This window comes from Rhamphochromis longiceps, linkage group LG22 (genome assembly GCF_057381845.1).
Source record: "Rhamphochromis longiceps isolate RC_006_pf linkage group LG22, R_longiceps_female_GT1.1, whole genome shotgun sequence".
Lineage (NCBI taxonomy): Eukaryota > Metazoa > Chordata > Actinopteri > Cichliformes > Cichlidae > Rhamphochromis > Rhamphochromis longiceps.
This window is the reverse complement of record NC_140577.1, coordinates 2,463,429-2,478,352: the sequence shown is the minus strand read 5'-3', so window position 1 is coordinate 2,478,352 and position 14,924 is coordinate 2,463,429. Positions and strand designations below refer to the sequence as shown.

At 39.8% G+C, this 14,924-nt stretch overlaps 1 protein-coding gene across 1 annotated transcript in view; it reads right to left on the bottom strand.

The window, feature by feature from the left end:
- Positions 1-914: 914 nt before the first annotated feature.
- Positions 915-14,924, bottom strand: part of LOC146643075 (venom phosphodiesterase CdcPDE) — a 48,591-nt gene continuing 34,581 nt past the window's right edge. Inside the window, exons 22-25 of the mRNA XM_085395925.1 lie at positions 12,362-12,439; positions 9,651-9,783; positions 4,152-4,308; positions 915-2,658 (exon numbers count right to left, since the gene is read on the bottom strand). Of these exons, the coding sequence (XP_085252051.1) occupies positions 2,485-2,658; positions 4,152-4,308; positions 9,651-9,783; positions 12,362-12,439 (542 nt within the window). The 3' untranslated portion in view covers positions 915-2,484. The remainder of the gene's footprint in view (positions 2,659-4,151; positions 4,309-9,650; positions 9,784-12,361; positions 12,440-14,924) is intronic.

Sequence of the window (14,924 nt, the reverse complement as noted above, 5' to 3'; positions counted from 1 at the left end):
TGAGTCAATCTGGACAACAATATCTGATGGTTTACAGAGTGGAAAGCCTTCTTCAGTTTCCAGCTAAACATGATGTAGCATGTTCTGACTGAGATTTCGAGAAAAATTCGAATGTACAGCTCTGCTATCACTTCCAACACAAATGAAGACAGAAAACTAAACAGCAGTGACGTTTGTAGGGTTACTGAAGTTAGGCTAGCTGGTATTTAATGATGTGCTACGTGATAGCTAGCGACACAGGCTTGGCTTCTAGAAATCGGGCAGCGATTAATACAAAAAAATTCCATCCAAATATTAAAGACAATCAATTTTGAGCCTCAGTGGATCTGTTAAACCTTAGCACATAAGTGTCAAACTCTGGCCAGCCTAATTACATTTGGCCCGCGAAGCCATACCAAATTACTAGAGCTGGCCTACTGGTATTATACAGCTAATATATATATCGTTTAGTATTAAGCTTTGCTTGTTCCATATTCAGTCTTTCAGCAAAACCTGTTTGAGTCCATAAGAGAAGATTCATTCTTATATCTGGAGGAAGATTTTTTTTTCAATAAATATTAATGTTAGGCTGCGACTTTGTTCCAGTTTTGAATTTTGGCCCACTGTGTATTTAACCTCCTTTTTCATCTTGTTGAACTTATTTAACCAAAAATAAATCAGGTCATTTGAGCTCTCTTCGAATCCTAGCTAAACATCTAAATCATAGAATCAGAGGTGATGAAAGAAGAGGTGCAAGTTAGGATCTGAGGTTATTGATCCCGTGGTTTTTAGATCCACCTATGGAGACGGTATAGTTTTGCTCCAAAATCTTTCCTCTCGTCTTACTTTTTAGACAAACTTTGTTTAATCTCGCAAAAATCACAAATTTTAAATATAAACAACATTACAAGAATAATCCATAAATATTATGTGTACAGTATTCGATCACTCTGGGATTGTAAATGAATACATTAATTTAAAATGTTACACAACATTTTACTGTTCTCGAAGCATGCTTGCATAACAATATGGCTTTTTTACTGGCAAAAGGCTCTCGGGACTCATAAGATGAGTCCTCAGGGAAGTGTCACCGCGGCATCATTTTACCTTGTCCACTGTAATTTTCTTTCAAAGGTGCTTGGGCTTTTGTAAATTGTTATTTTACTGCATGAGTCATTCAGTAACTACTTTCATTTTTACTTGCAGTCTTATTCACACATTCACAGAGCTGTAGAGTAATCCATCTTCCAGAGAAATCCACTGTGATGACAGTAGCACTGCTTCAACGGCAATAATAATAATGACCACCACACAGGTGACTGTTGATGTATGCTATACCAGTAAAGGTTATTTCAAGTCACTCCTCCACACATTACTGCCCTTCACTAGAAGACTGTCCTTGTACTTTTGAGAACAGCTTATAAGTCTGTGAGCAGGAAATTACCCTGTGTCAGTACCGATGAAGAGTGGAATTTGGATGACCCCTTCAGGCAGGAATACCCCTTCATTTTGATGTAGCAGGTGAATAAACATCCAAACCAAGAGAACTGTAATGTGTCATCAGCAAGGGACCGGGCTCCAGAGTTTTTATCCTGAACGCCAGTTTTATCCATTCTGCAGTTTTTGGCCCACAAATACAGTGAGTAACTTTGTTTTTACTTGTGTGATTTTTCCTCTTGTTAGACCACTAATCACATGCTTGCCCTGAGCCAAACATTTAAAAATGTTGTGAGCATCAGCAGCAAAATGTTCATGCTGTGGTTGTGTTTCCTGTAGAATTTGGTGCAAGTTGGACATGTGTGGTATTCGAGGTGTGTCACAGTAAGGGTTTTGTCTCTGAATCAAAAATGCTGTTTGTGCTAGTAGATAATGTGTCATCTTCTCCATTTCGGTTATTCTCTTCCAAACGGTTGAGGCAGACTGTGACCCACCCATGAAACGTTACTGAGAGGACTTGTGACTTGCACCCTCGTTGGATTTTTACTCACATATACTTACATATTTGCAAAAATATCTCTACTTCTATCCCAGAGTGTGGAAACACAGGTGTTCTGTGTGAAACTTTAAATTGAACGTCTTTAATTTTAATTAAAGACAGACTTAATTTAATTTTTTCCATCCCAGAATTATGAGTAAAAAGTCTGAGTTTTTTAGTCTCCTTTTTCAGTGGAGACAGAACAAGTCACTTGGATGAGCAATGGAAGGTTTCTCGCACTGAAAACTTCCAGATCAACAGAACCACCTTCTTGGGGGATTTCCCTGCCTGAATGACTGAGCAGGCAGTCAGTTTATCCAATAACAAACCCAAAATCTCTGCGATAGGAGAGAATATAATACTGTATATTATAAATAACTTCTTTTAGGATCAGTATGGATGTTTTTTTTCTGTTTTGAGAAGACCCAATGACAATGTTAATTCCTTCAACTTCTACTTTATTCATTGATGAACTGATGACCAGTGCTACCAGTGTCATGACATAACTAAAGGAGTGCTTATGGGTTATTTTATTGTTTTCTGTAAATGGCTGCTGTGGGGCGGGTCTTCACCCTCAGCAGCTCTGGGACTGGTCGGTTGCTACCCTGGTAAAAGTCCAGCCCTGTGAGCCACTCAACATCCCTGACTCGTGCCTGGTGGAACCACATGTGATCTTCAACCCACTGAGATTCTGCTTCTGTACTCTGTGGAAGGAAAAAGGCAAAACAATTAAAAATCATAACTTTGTATGGATGCCATTCACCATGTTTATGAACAGTGGAACTGTTTTGAATGTTGTTTGCGGTAGCTGTATACCAGCTGTCTCAACAGAGCGTTTTTGCAGCTATACAAGTTGATTAAAGCTTAGTGAGCCATGATGACGATGGACATCTTTGGCAACAATGTCTTATATCTTCATTAATTTATTATGGTAATTGATCAGCACTATTTTACTGTATTGAATTAAAAGAAAGTAGTTAGTACTTTCAAGCTATTTAGAGGGTTGAGTGTTTTGGACACTTCTGGGTTCATTCAGTCATCATTCAGTCATTTTTTTTTTACAACAATCTTAGAGTAGGTTTCTGTGTTCATGGTCCATAGCTAGTGGGTTTTCAAAATAATTCAACATAAATTGAATGAATATGACTTGTCAGTAAAAAGTACATCCACACAACTTGGGAGCATTTCTGCCAATACAACAAACAAATAGTTTCTATTATCTTTGGGAGATAAAAGCTTGTAACACATTATGTTATTCCATCACAAAGTCCCTCACTCCTCCGAGGCGCAAGACCTGCTTGAACTCATGTTAGCCAGCTAACTAGCATAAAGGAATATTTAAGCCAGTTCTTGATATTTAGCTAATTTTGGACTCTGAACAGCTGGAATCAAACATCTGTCTGATGTGTGTTCTTGTTTCTTTTTTCAGAACATCTGATTAACGTGAGCTACTTCCTGCTTCTCTTTCTCATCAAGGGATCGCCTCAAAAGGTAGAGCTGCATATTTCACTAGGCAGATTTTTAAGTCGAGGCATTTTAGATCTTTTGCCCGTCAGGCAAATATGTAAACCACTACATTACAGTATGTCTGACTTATGTAATCCAGTTTACCCTCTTATTCTTCTACCTTTCCTGCACCAGGGTACGTTATTTGAAACACTGTATATGTCTTACATTATATAACAAATCCATGTACAAAACATTAAAAATATACTTATATGTGACTATACTTTAGTTTATCACAGAAACACACATTGAGTGTTATATAAGGGTTATTTCATGGCAAACAATGTGATATTTTGTCCTGCAGCAGGAAATGTGGGAGCGAACAACAGTTTCCTGGTATCTTGGCCAAGACTGGTAAATGTTTATAAATGGAAACGATTGAAGAAGAAAAAAAACAAGGAAGAAAAGGGAACTAAAAACCCCCAAAAAAGTCAATAAGTTTCAACCTGCTGCAACCATGCTCTCAGTCTACAAATAGACATGAATTGTATTGCCATAGCAAAGTGTTATCGCTATATGGGAACAGAAGACAATGGAGCCTTGTGAATGGGTTGAGTGAGGAATAGTAGACTATCATTCGGAGTCAGTTTCACATTGAGCAATACAAAGTGTTCCAGTCATTTGTCAGGCTGTGGTCACTCAAAGTGAGTACTGTTTTTTCTTTGAAAAACTATGACATCAGGACACTTACTTTGCAACTTTCCAGGTTGTTAGCTCTGTGAGGGAGGAGGAAGGATACAGTCTGCAGCTCGCTGTCACAGGAAGTCACGCTTTGAGCAGAGTCCCTGCAGCTGGTCAACACAATAAAGTAGTGTGTGGGGATGGAGATGTTTGTACCAGGAAGAAACCTAGAGTCCCACAGAAATGCACACAGTCATTAGCAAGCTGATTTTCTAACAGTCACTGTTGACCTTAGCAGTGTGACACAGAGGAGCTCTGTTGGTGCAGATGTGGTGGTCACACAGGATTACTGAATTCCATTTAAATTACAGTTGAACTCCTGGTCTCAGATACAAGCCTGATCTATGAACAACAAACACAAAATCCTACTGCAGAATGAGTAGATGGTGTTACTGCAAGAAAACCTATTAGGCCGTCAGGCGCTTACTGTATGTAGTCCACTGCAATATACGCTATGTTTGCAGTTTTATCCTAAGTTACATATAATGTAACTTTAAGTTACATTATATGTAACTCATGGTTATGCTATTTCTAAGTTACTGATGCTGTTGGAAATTAATATCCGAGTCACTGAAAATATTGACATGTATATTATAGATCAAAAGATGAAGAATGATAAGTCATAAGGAAAAAATAAAAGAGATCAAACAAGAAGCTGTGTTACTTTTACTGTCATTTTCATTTGTTGTGACTGTTTAATTAAGTCTATTATTTTTTTATGGCCCCGCCCCTCCCTGAGCCTGGTTCTGCTGGAGGTTTCTTCCTGTTAAAAGGGAGTTTTTCCTTCCCACTGTCGCCAAAGTGCTGCTCATAGGGGGTCATAGGATTGTTGGGTTTTTCTCTGCATGTATTATTGTAGCGTCTACCTTGCAATATAAAGCACCTTGAGGTGACTGTTGTTGTGATTTGGCGCTGTTTAAATAAAATTGAATTGATTTATTTATTTACACCTAAACTATAACTAAACGTGGTTGTAGCTTTAGTTGCCATGACAACACCCATTAGTTTGTGAAGTCATTTTGAAGCCTCGTTAGCATTTAGGGTGCTGTCATGTCAGTTTGGAATGCTAAGCTATCAACTTATTACCATTTCTTAGATGCCTGAAAATGCTCTGAAAGCCAGCTACACCAAAAGCACGTCTTTAATAAACTCCAGTAGGCACAGCCATACACATATGGGGGGCAGGTGCTCAAGCTTAAAAAATGCACAAATTAAAATAAATAAATACATAAGTTGAACATAGCAGCACTGTTTTTTCCTTTGCAGCAAGTCAGTGTAGAGTGCCTGAACACCAGAACGATGGACGGATGATGGCTGGAAAAACAAATACTTTACTGTTATGATCTATCAGGGTGGGTCTTATCTCATTTAACCTATGACCCATAAGCAAGGAAAGAAACATTGTTTGAAGAAACATTTTCCCAGCTTCTGAATTACCACCAGCACGTTATCAATGCCCAGGATCAGTTAACCGACAGAACAGAGGCTCTGCTCTGTGGTTTCCTTATCAAGCCGTCTTTGTTATATCCATCCCATACGGTGTCTGAGTCAAGTCTGTATTTTGTGGTGTCACACTCCCCAACAAGATCACATCACCACATGGTGATTGTCAGACCTCCTTTGTTACATGCTCGTATTAGTGTTCTTCAGTCTTTAACTGATATTGTCTCTGATCTCTCCAGTTATGAGTGTGGATTTCATCTTGGAACCCTGCTTGTGTGGAACTCATCTAACCTGAGGACTGTGGGATCATCTGGCTGCTCTTACCAGCTCCGGTGTGTCTTCCTTGAAAGGACTTATTTGTTCTATTCTTATTTGCAGATTCTCCGTCTGGATTCCCATTTGGAAATTCACATTCCACCAAAGTTTTTCTGTGTGCCTCCAACAAATGAGACTGTTGCAGTCAAGAACAACAATCACGGATTCTTCTCACCTGGACCTCAGTTAACAGTATCGATCTTCACAGGCAGAGCTGATGTGTCTCCCTCTACTGAAACCACTCATCCCTTTCAGTTACTATTTGCTTTTGCCTGCCTTTCAATGAACCAAGGTTTATCAGGTAAGACCCACACCGAGAGCATTTCAGGAACATTTAAAATATTTTATTCAAGTATCTTTGATTCCAGCTGTTCAGCTATTTGGCCACAAAGAAGAAAAGCGAACATGGCAGCAGCCAAACTGCTAACATTGAGCCTTGATTTCATCGTTATGTGACTTTAGTTTTACTGCATTTGAAACATTTTGATAATTTTTTAGATGCTCATTTTTTTTGTTCTTGTTTTTTTGTTTAAGTCCTATGTTTCATCCCCTATTGATATAACTTTATATTTGCCTTAACCCTTCTGTTATGCTGCAGGTTCAATTGACCCATTTTAAATGTGAAAAATCTAAAAAAAAAAGTGGCAAAACTTTCTGCAGAAAACATAATAAGAACAGTGCCAGGGCCGACCAGGGTGGCAGTGACCCGCGTGACAGACATCAAGTCAGACATCATTTGGGGGAGAAGTGGAAAGAGTTAGATAAAATGCATTTACATGCATATTTGGGAGTCCTCGTCCTGGCCGGGGTCTATAAATCAAAGGATGAATCAACAGCCAGTCTGTGGGATGCAGAGACAGGCAGGGCTATATTTTGTGCCACAATGTCTCTGGAGACTTTTCACATTCTCTCCAGAGTAATCCGATTTGATAATCGAGAGACGAAAGCTGTCAGACGGGAGCAAGACAAGCTGGCGGCTGTTAGGACAGTGTGGGACCAGTGGATAGAGCAACTTCCCCTACTCTATAACCCAGGCCCCAATGTCACAGTGGGATTCAGAGGTCGGTGCCCATTTAGGCAATATGGCTTCCAAACCAGCCAAATATGGCATAAAAATCTGGGCAGCATGTGATGCAGACACCAGCTATGCACTGGAAATGCAAGTTTACACTGGAAAGCTGGTTGGAGGAGCCCCAGAGAAGAATCAGGGCTCAAGGGTTGTGCTAGATATGGTACAAGGTCTCACAACATAACCTGTGTTTTTTCACAAGATACAGCTTAGGTCAGGAGCTTCCAAAGAGAAAACTCACGATGGTTGGAACAGTCCGAAAGAACAGGCTGAACTCCCTGCTGAGCTGCTGGTAACCAGGAACAGGGTCCCTCAGTCTTCCATATTTGCCTTCAGAGACACTACAGCGCTGGTGTCCTATTGCCCCAGAAAGGGGAAAAATGTTGTGCTCATGAGCACTTTGCACAAAAAAGCTGAAATCAGCACACGAGAGGACCAAACGCCAACTATGATCCTGGACCACAATGCGTTACTTGTAACGCGTTACTGTAATCCGATTACTTTTTTAAAGTAACAAGTAAAGTAAGGGATTACTATTGCAAAAACGGTAATTAGATTTCTGTTACTTTCCCGTAGGAACGCTGCGTTACTGCGTTACTAAAACCATGATTTTTTTGCAAGAATGTCTCATAACAGTGACGTAAGCGAGTGCGCTTTTGGTGACAACAGCTGTGTGCAGATCAACAATGGATAATATATGGAGTGCGGGAGAAAGTATGAGTGTGCAGCGTTTAAAGCGTGGAAGTACTGACCTTACTTTGAGTTTGATTCCATAAAGAGTGACAAAAACATTAGTGTCCGCTGTGCGTGGGAAGAAAACTTCTTTTTACAGCGAAAAAACCCCTAAACTTCCAACAAGCACCGAGTAGCTACGACGTAATGGGAAACTCACAGAGAAACTCGCGGATTCTTCCACTGACCGCGGCACACCTGCACCAGGGTAACCCTCCGCCTACCCCACTCCTGCTTTACAGATGAAAATAGAGCAACAGGACCGCTGAGTCTTTGACTTTATTTATTTTCTGCTGTGTTTTACTTGCATCTATTTGAAAGACTGAGTGTAAACACACAAAATATTTTATTTTATGTGCTGGAATGTGCAGAAAATAGGTTTAAATGTTAAACTAATTTCTTCCAGTCAGAGAATGTTGCAGATAATTAAATCTTTGCTTGATGCATAAAGTTAAAAGATTAAAACTAATAAAACAAGTTTTAAAAAGAGACTTTTCCATCTGATTACATTTTGTATGATGATTATGCAGAAAAAGTAGAATTGGGCTGAAAGATCTATCGCTTTATCACCTCTTCAGGTTGTAAATCGTGCTTTTAAAAAGTAACTAAGTAACTAAGTAATTAATTACTTTTGAAAATCAGTAAAGTAATGGGATTACTTTTTGGGGGAAGTAATCAGTAATTAGTAACTGATTACTTTTTTCAAGTAACTTGACCAACACTGGTGGAGACACACGGACACATACTGCGATCATATTGCTAATCTCTTATTTTGTTCATTTCTAGATCAAAAACAGCGCTTCAATAAAGTTTCGTTTCAATACAAACTGTCATGTTTGTGCTGTGGCAGGCAGAATGTAGGACACAAACACACGACTTGGAACGCAGAGGGATGAACTAAAAGAGGCAGCTTTTATTGAGCTGTGAAAACTCGGGTGCCAAAATACAGGAAACAGAGCGTAACAACTGGAAACTAAACTTGGAAACAGAACTAGTAACAAAGAAGCCAGAGCACAAGACTTTAACAAGTTCCAATATAATCCTGAGACACACAGCAAAGAGTGGGTACAACACAGGACCTACATACACAAGCAGGACAACGAGAGGATGGGGAACAGGTGGTAACACAGCTGGGCCAAATCAGACCTAACGAGACACGGGGAAGCAAAACCAGACACACTGCGCACAGGACGTGGACTATCAAAATAAAACAGGAAACACACAGACTCAGGACACACAAGCTTAACACAGTAACTGGGGAGACATAGGGAACACAGCGACATGGGTGACTAGACATGAAAGGTGGGATACAGGGAACAGAGACTAAACACAGGCTAAGATAACTACTAAGGGAGGAAGGACTACAATCAGGAAGAACTAAAGAAAACCAAAACTACCAAAAACAATAACCTAATAATATAATTACAACGTACATCAAAAAGTTTTAAAATGCATTTTTTTAAATGAAAAACAAGGGAATTATCCTGATTGAACCATGATCTGTGTGAAGAACACCATTACACCAAATGTTGATTGGAATGGTGAGTAATGGAGTTAATGACGAGATAAACAGTGTTTAATGGGATTCTTTTGGTTTCTGACACTTTTAGATAAGTAAACATGCCCCGGGTCAAATTGGTGTTCCTGAGAAGCGAACACAACACGAGGGTTAAAACCTTTCAGCATCTTTGTTCAGAAACACACACCGTTTTTACTGTCCTCCCTCAGATTCGCTCTCATTTCTAATTTTGTGGAAAAGGGTAAAAAAGACAGAGTTCCCATTTAATTTCTTTACTTATTTGGGATGGATAGTGTGGGTTAGCACCAGGCCAGTTGGTTTTGGTCTTTTTGTTAAAAAGCATTAAGATATTTGCACAATATCACAACTCAGTCTATATTGATGGAATTTTCAAAAGAAAATATTATCATTGGACTAGAAATAAAACTTACTGCTGGATCTGCTCTGGAGTGTCAAATTGTCCGTCATAGTTGTAATCAAACACTGGACCCAATACCACATTCATGCCATTGTAAATGGAGGCATATTTCTTAAGCAGTGTGTTGTGGAAATAGTCCCAGATCCCTGAAAAAGAAGAGAAGATAGAGAAGTGAAGGCACAAAAGGAGGAAATGTCGTTTTTTCTTAGTCGTGGTCGTTGTGAGATTCTTTTGTTTTTGTTTCTTTGTTTATTGATTTGTTTTTGAATGACTTATGTCTTTGTTTGGGGGTTTCTTTGGAAATATTTTAAGATTGCTATTTTCCTTTTGTCACGGCTGCAGCAGTCGTGTGGCGTGGTGAGAAAAGGATCCAAAATGCAGGTACTGGCTGGGGTGCGAGCGAGCGTTTATTTGTAGTGAAAGCAGAGTACAAAAGCAGAAAGGGCAACAAAACCTAAACTGGGGAAAACTAAAGAACCTGAAACCACACACACGGCATGAGGAGCGAATATGGCAGAGAGACGCAGAAATTACACCAGGTTACACAGACGACGCGACAAGGAACACAGGCAGGCACACACTATGGCTGCATCCCAACTCAGGGTCTGCAGCCTTAAAGGCCGCATTTCAAGGCCGATTACGTCACAGCGGCACGCCGAACGCTGTCCCAATTCAAGGGCTGCTCGAAATGCGGCCCTCAAATGCGTCCTTCATTTCCCTGAATTTTAAGGCTGTGGCAGTGTAGACTTCGTGGCCCAACATATCCCAGAATGCATAGCGCGGCGGTGGGTGTGGATAATTTTGCCTGAAAAAAACGGCGGATGAGGGGCGGCCAAAGAGTAAACTTTAAGTAAGTACTGAATATTATGTCACTTATTTATGTGCAAATGTTTAATAACGAAGAACATTAAAACATTACTGTTGGCCACATGTCGGCAAAGTCATGTGACATTAGTGACGTTTGTACTAACTTGGTTTTAAAGCCTTTACTTTAAAATATACGGCGTTCAATAGCTGAGCTTCATCTCACAGAGAATGATCAAAGCTCATGTAGAAACAAACAAACAAACAAAAGATTTTCTCCTTCATTTCTGTCAAACAAAGCTGTATGACACGTTTCCAGCTGTTAGTAACATGGTTGCTAGGCAACCTGGGCAGCGCAACGGAGGCTAGACCGTCCCATTTCACAAGCCTCGCACTTCCGGCCTTAGCGGTCTTTGAGTACGCGGCCCTTGAGGATCGTTGAGGCTGCGTACTTTAAGGTTGCAGACCCTAAATTGGGAGACAGCCTATAAATACACAGAAGGTAAGGAGGGAACGACACACCAGAGGGGAACACAGCTGAATCTAATTAAACACGACGGGACACAGACCTTCAAAGTAAAACAGGAAACTCAAACTGTTTTACAAACACAAACTCAGGGACGCAAAGTCCACGAGGGGGAAGAACACAGGTGGGATAATTAAAACACTGAACACCAGAACCAAACCCAACAACAAATACAAAAGCAGAAGAAACTAGAACAACGATAAAGTCAAAACGCTTGGTCACCGACCCTGGACCATGACACCTTTGTCATTATCACTTCCTCCAGCAGTCGGCTCGTATTCTAAGTTAATTTACTCTGTTTATATTCTAGATGCATCCAAGGGTCTTGCTTTTATGTAATGTGTATTTGTTACCTCAGCCGTATGTCCGTGTCTGCAGTGTTGGGAAGGTTACTTTAAAATGTATTCCACTACAGATTACAGAATATATATTTTGTAACGTATTACTTAACATATTATCATGCTTTTTACGAGCACATGAATGTACTATTGCTGTGTGATTTATTACTATTACCAATACCAACTAGATTTTTCGTGTTTTGTTTGGGTTTCCACCAGCGTGGAATTACCAAAAATAGAGAGGGCATAGCCGAACATATGAATATTACCATGGTAAATGCAACGGTTTCAGTTACTCATATTTTGTATTTTAATTATGTAACACCGGTACATGTATTCTGTCTGTCTGTTGTCGCTGCGTGCTATCTTCATGTCTTTGTGTTGTGTTCTCTTTCTTCCTTGTAACTTGTGCGTAGTTCTGTTCCTTTGTCTTATCATCTGTAATGATCCCCAGCTGTGAACCCATGCAGTCTACACTCTGTTTGTCTGTCCTCTTAGAAGATTTTTATTGATTTCCAGGACTTCATGTGCAGCTACACAAGATCTCGTTAAAGGCTGAATGAAAAGAATTGTTTCTCTGGTGCTCTCTACGAGGCAGAAGAGATTAAAGCAGAGACTTTGGTTTCCAACTCCAAAGACTTTAAAGACTGTGTTTTTGTTCCTGAGACAACAGAGTTTTTGGAGAATGAGCTGAACAATAATAAAAGTAACAGAGTGCTTTGTCTCGCAGACCACAAATCAAACATTGTCCGGTGTTTTAGAGATGGCCCGTGTTAAAGTGGTTTCTGACTGCAGCTGTGGCCCCCTGGGGAGTCCTGAGTCAGAACAGCTGCACTCTGCCTTCCACGCTGTCACCTTAACAAAATGTTCTTAGGACCCTCTGACTCAGGTGAACTTCCCTTCCATGTCTTTTTGATCTGTATTATTTTGCAATAATTTTATGTTCAGCAATGAAGTTGTTTTGTTGGTGTTTTTTCACAGCCACATGTTTTCTTTACAACCTCCAATAATATTGTGCATTACAGCTTTTTCAGTAACATTTAATGTTGCACTTACTCTTAAACTCGGGGTACATTGGTACCACATTACTCATCAGTAAAGCATCATACTGCTGGTCCGTCGTTGTATTAAGATCTGCAAAAACACAAAAGGAAATAAGGACTTTTAGAGGGTAACAGAAGGTGAGAGGCAGTACCACATCAGACATAATTCAGACAGTCTTCAATAGGAATCCCTGGAGAAATTCTGTTGCAGTAATGATGATGGTTGCCCTACTCCTGCATGTAAAACAACGTGAGGTTCAGTAGTTTCACACAACTACCAAATTTCAGAAGATGTAGCTAAGTGTTCTTAATATTTAATTGCCTTTCTGTAATAACATGAATTATCATGTTTACCAAACAGTGAAATCGTGATCATCTTAAGCTTTCCTGTGTACAGTAGAAGTAGAATATGACATTTTGGGGAGAAAACAATATTTTTAAAGTGATTTTAACAGATTTGAGTGGCAAGCCTACACATGCAGCCGCTAGCCACCCTCACTCACAGCTCAGTAGAATAAAGGATGCTTACAGCTGGAACCAGGCTGCAACAGGGATCAGGGATCACTGACTGTTTTAGGTACTTGTTCAGATTAAATAGAGCAAGATACAAAGTATTAAAACATGTTAAAAAGACAACAGCCTCGATAAATGCAGAGTAGTTTGGACCCAGAAGCAGGGTTCATCAGGTCATCACTAAAAGACCGGATATCCCACCTGCTGTGAATGTTTTAATGCAGTACAGGTGTTATTATCATCACATGTCACAACCTGTTTATGACAGTTAAAATAAATAACATTTATATAAGAAAATTGTCTTGTGTAAACTGTATATGGTGTTAAATAGGCCTATACTACTGTACTTTATTGTCCGTCATAGGGGTGGTACTTCGAGAGCCATATATTTTATGAGGTGGTATTTATTGTGAAAAGTTTGAGAACCACTGTTTTACAGAAGTCAATGCATCTGGCTCAGGAAATGGATGACTCATGTAGTTTCCACTGAAGCCAGTGCCTGGTTGTTGTTCTGTCTATTTGTGAAGGCCACATAATGACCTAACTAATGTTTGTGGACTGTGTTCTTGGGCCAATTAGAGCAAAACAAGAAAGCTAAAGCACTTCAATAGTTCCATTTCATTGTTTCAGCTCTTTTTGTTATCATTTCTAATAAAGTTTGTTGGCATTTGGAGTTTTTGCTGTACTGTAAATAGTTCAGTCTCCTGACAGCTCTGCATTCACTTTGACTCCTTGCATGCAACCAAACTCTGGGCAAAGGAGAGGAAAATGAGTCTAAACATATTGGAAACTCTAAATGTAAAGTTTCACATTTCACTAAATATATTGGTGAATATGTTTCTGATGCCAGTGATGCATTAAGAATGCAAACATTAAGAACAAAACACCTGATTCAGATCATCACTCGACTAAAACACTTTGAGCTAATCCCCCGGCCTGCAGAGAATGATGATAAGGATGGCCGAGTGACAGTCTCTGCCATTGTCGGAGCAGTTAAGCAATTATTAATTCACTGCAGCTGTACCGAGTTCTCACACATTGTATCAGATACTGTTTGTCTGGAATTAATGAGATAAACAATGACCTCTTCCTGCTACACTCAGCTGGACAGAGAAGTACATCTGGTTGGTATGTGGAAGTAAGACCAGACAAAAAATGATTTCTCTAAATGTCTCCCTCTTGCTTCATCAGCCTGTTTTCCTCCAGTTCGTGCTGGGTTTGCATGCTTTACCGGCTTCCTGTTTTGGAGCCTATCCTAGCTGTCATATCCTCCTGAGAAGCAGCCTATTCATTTATGTCCTGTGTAATGGACATTTGTTTTTGGTCTACGTCTTTTGACTTATTTGGGCCACCCTACCAAGTACTAAATAGAGGATATCCTGGGCTCTCCATTGATATCTCATGTGTTTGGGTGGCCTCTTTAATCTCCAAAGAGGAAGGAAATCACAAAAAAGTTCAATGGAAAGATTCTTTTTTCCTTGATTCTCAGGAGGATCTGGTGAGAGGCAGCACACAAGTGACCCTGAGTCTGTTGCAGGGCCAACAGAGAGAATCAAACAACCATTCAGTTTAACTGTTACCCTACATTAGAGCCACTTCAACCTTCTTTGAACAGACTCTCACAGGATGTGAGAATGTAATCAGACTGTTTATCAGAGCGAACGTGTGGGTTTTAGAACATAGCATTAGCTGGCATAATGTTGGCTTTTAACCACCTGTTGTTGTCAAACCAGCTTATTTCAACCGTCTGGAAATGGGAGGGTCACATGTCTAACCTCGTGACAATAAGTAATTCTGACAATATTGTGAATAAACAAGCATGTTTATACACGTTTTCATGTGTTAGCAGGTGAGTGCTGTCTCTATCCTCTGGGTTTTCCTTCCCCGATGATAAAACAGGTCTGATGCCTCCTCCTTGAGAATGAAGGTGCATCAAGTTGTTGGAAGATGTGACTACAATATTCAGTCTACATTTATGAGTACAGTGTCCTTTTTTTCTATTAAATAACCTCAAAAAATTACTTGATATGGACACTGGAACCACCAACCATCTCATTCGTATT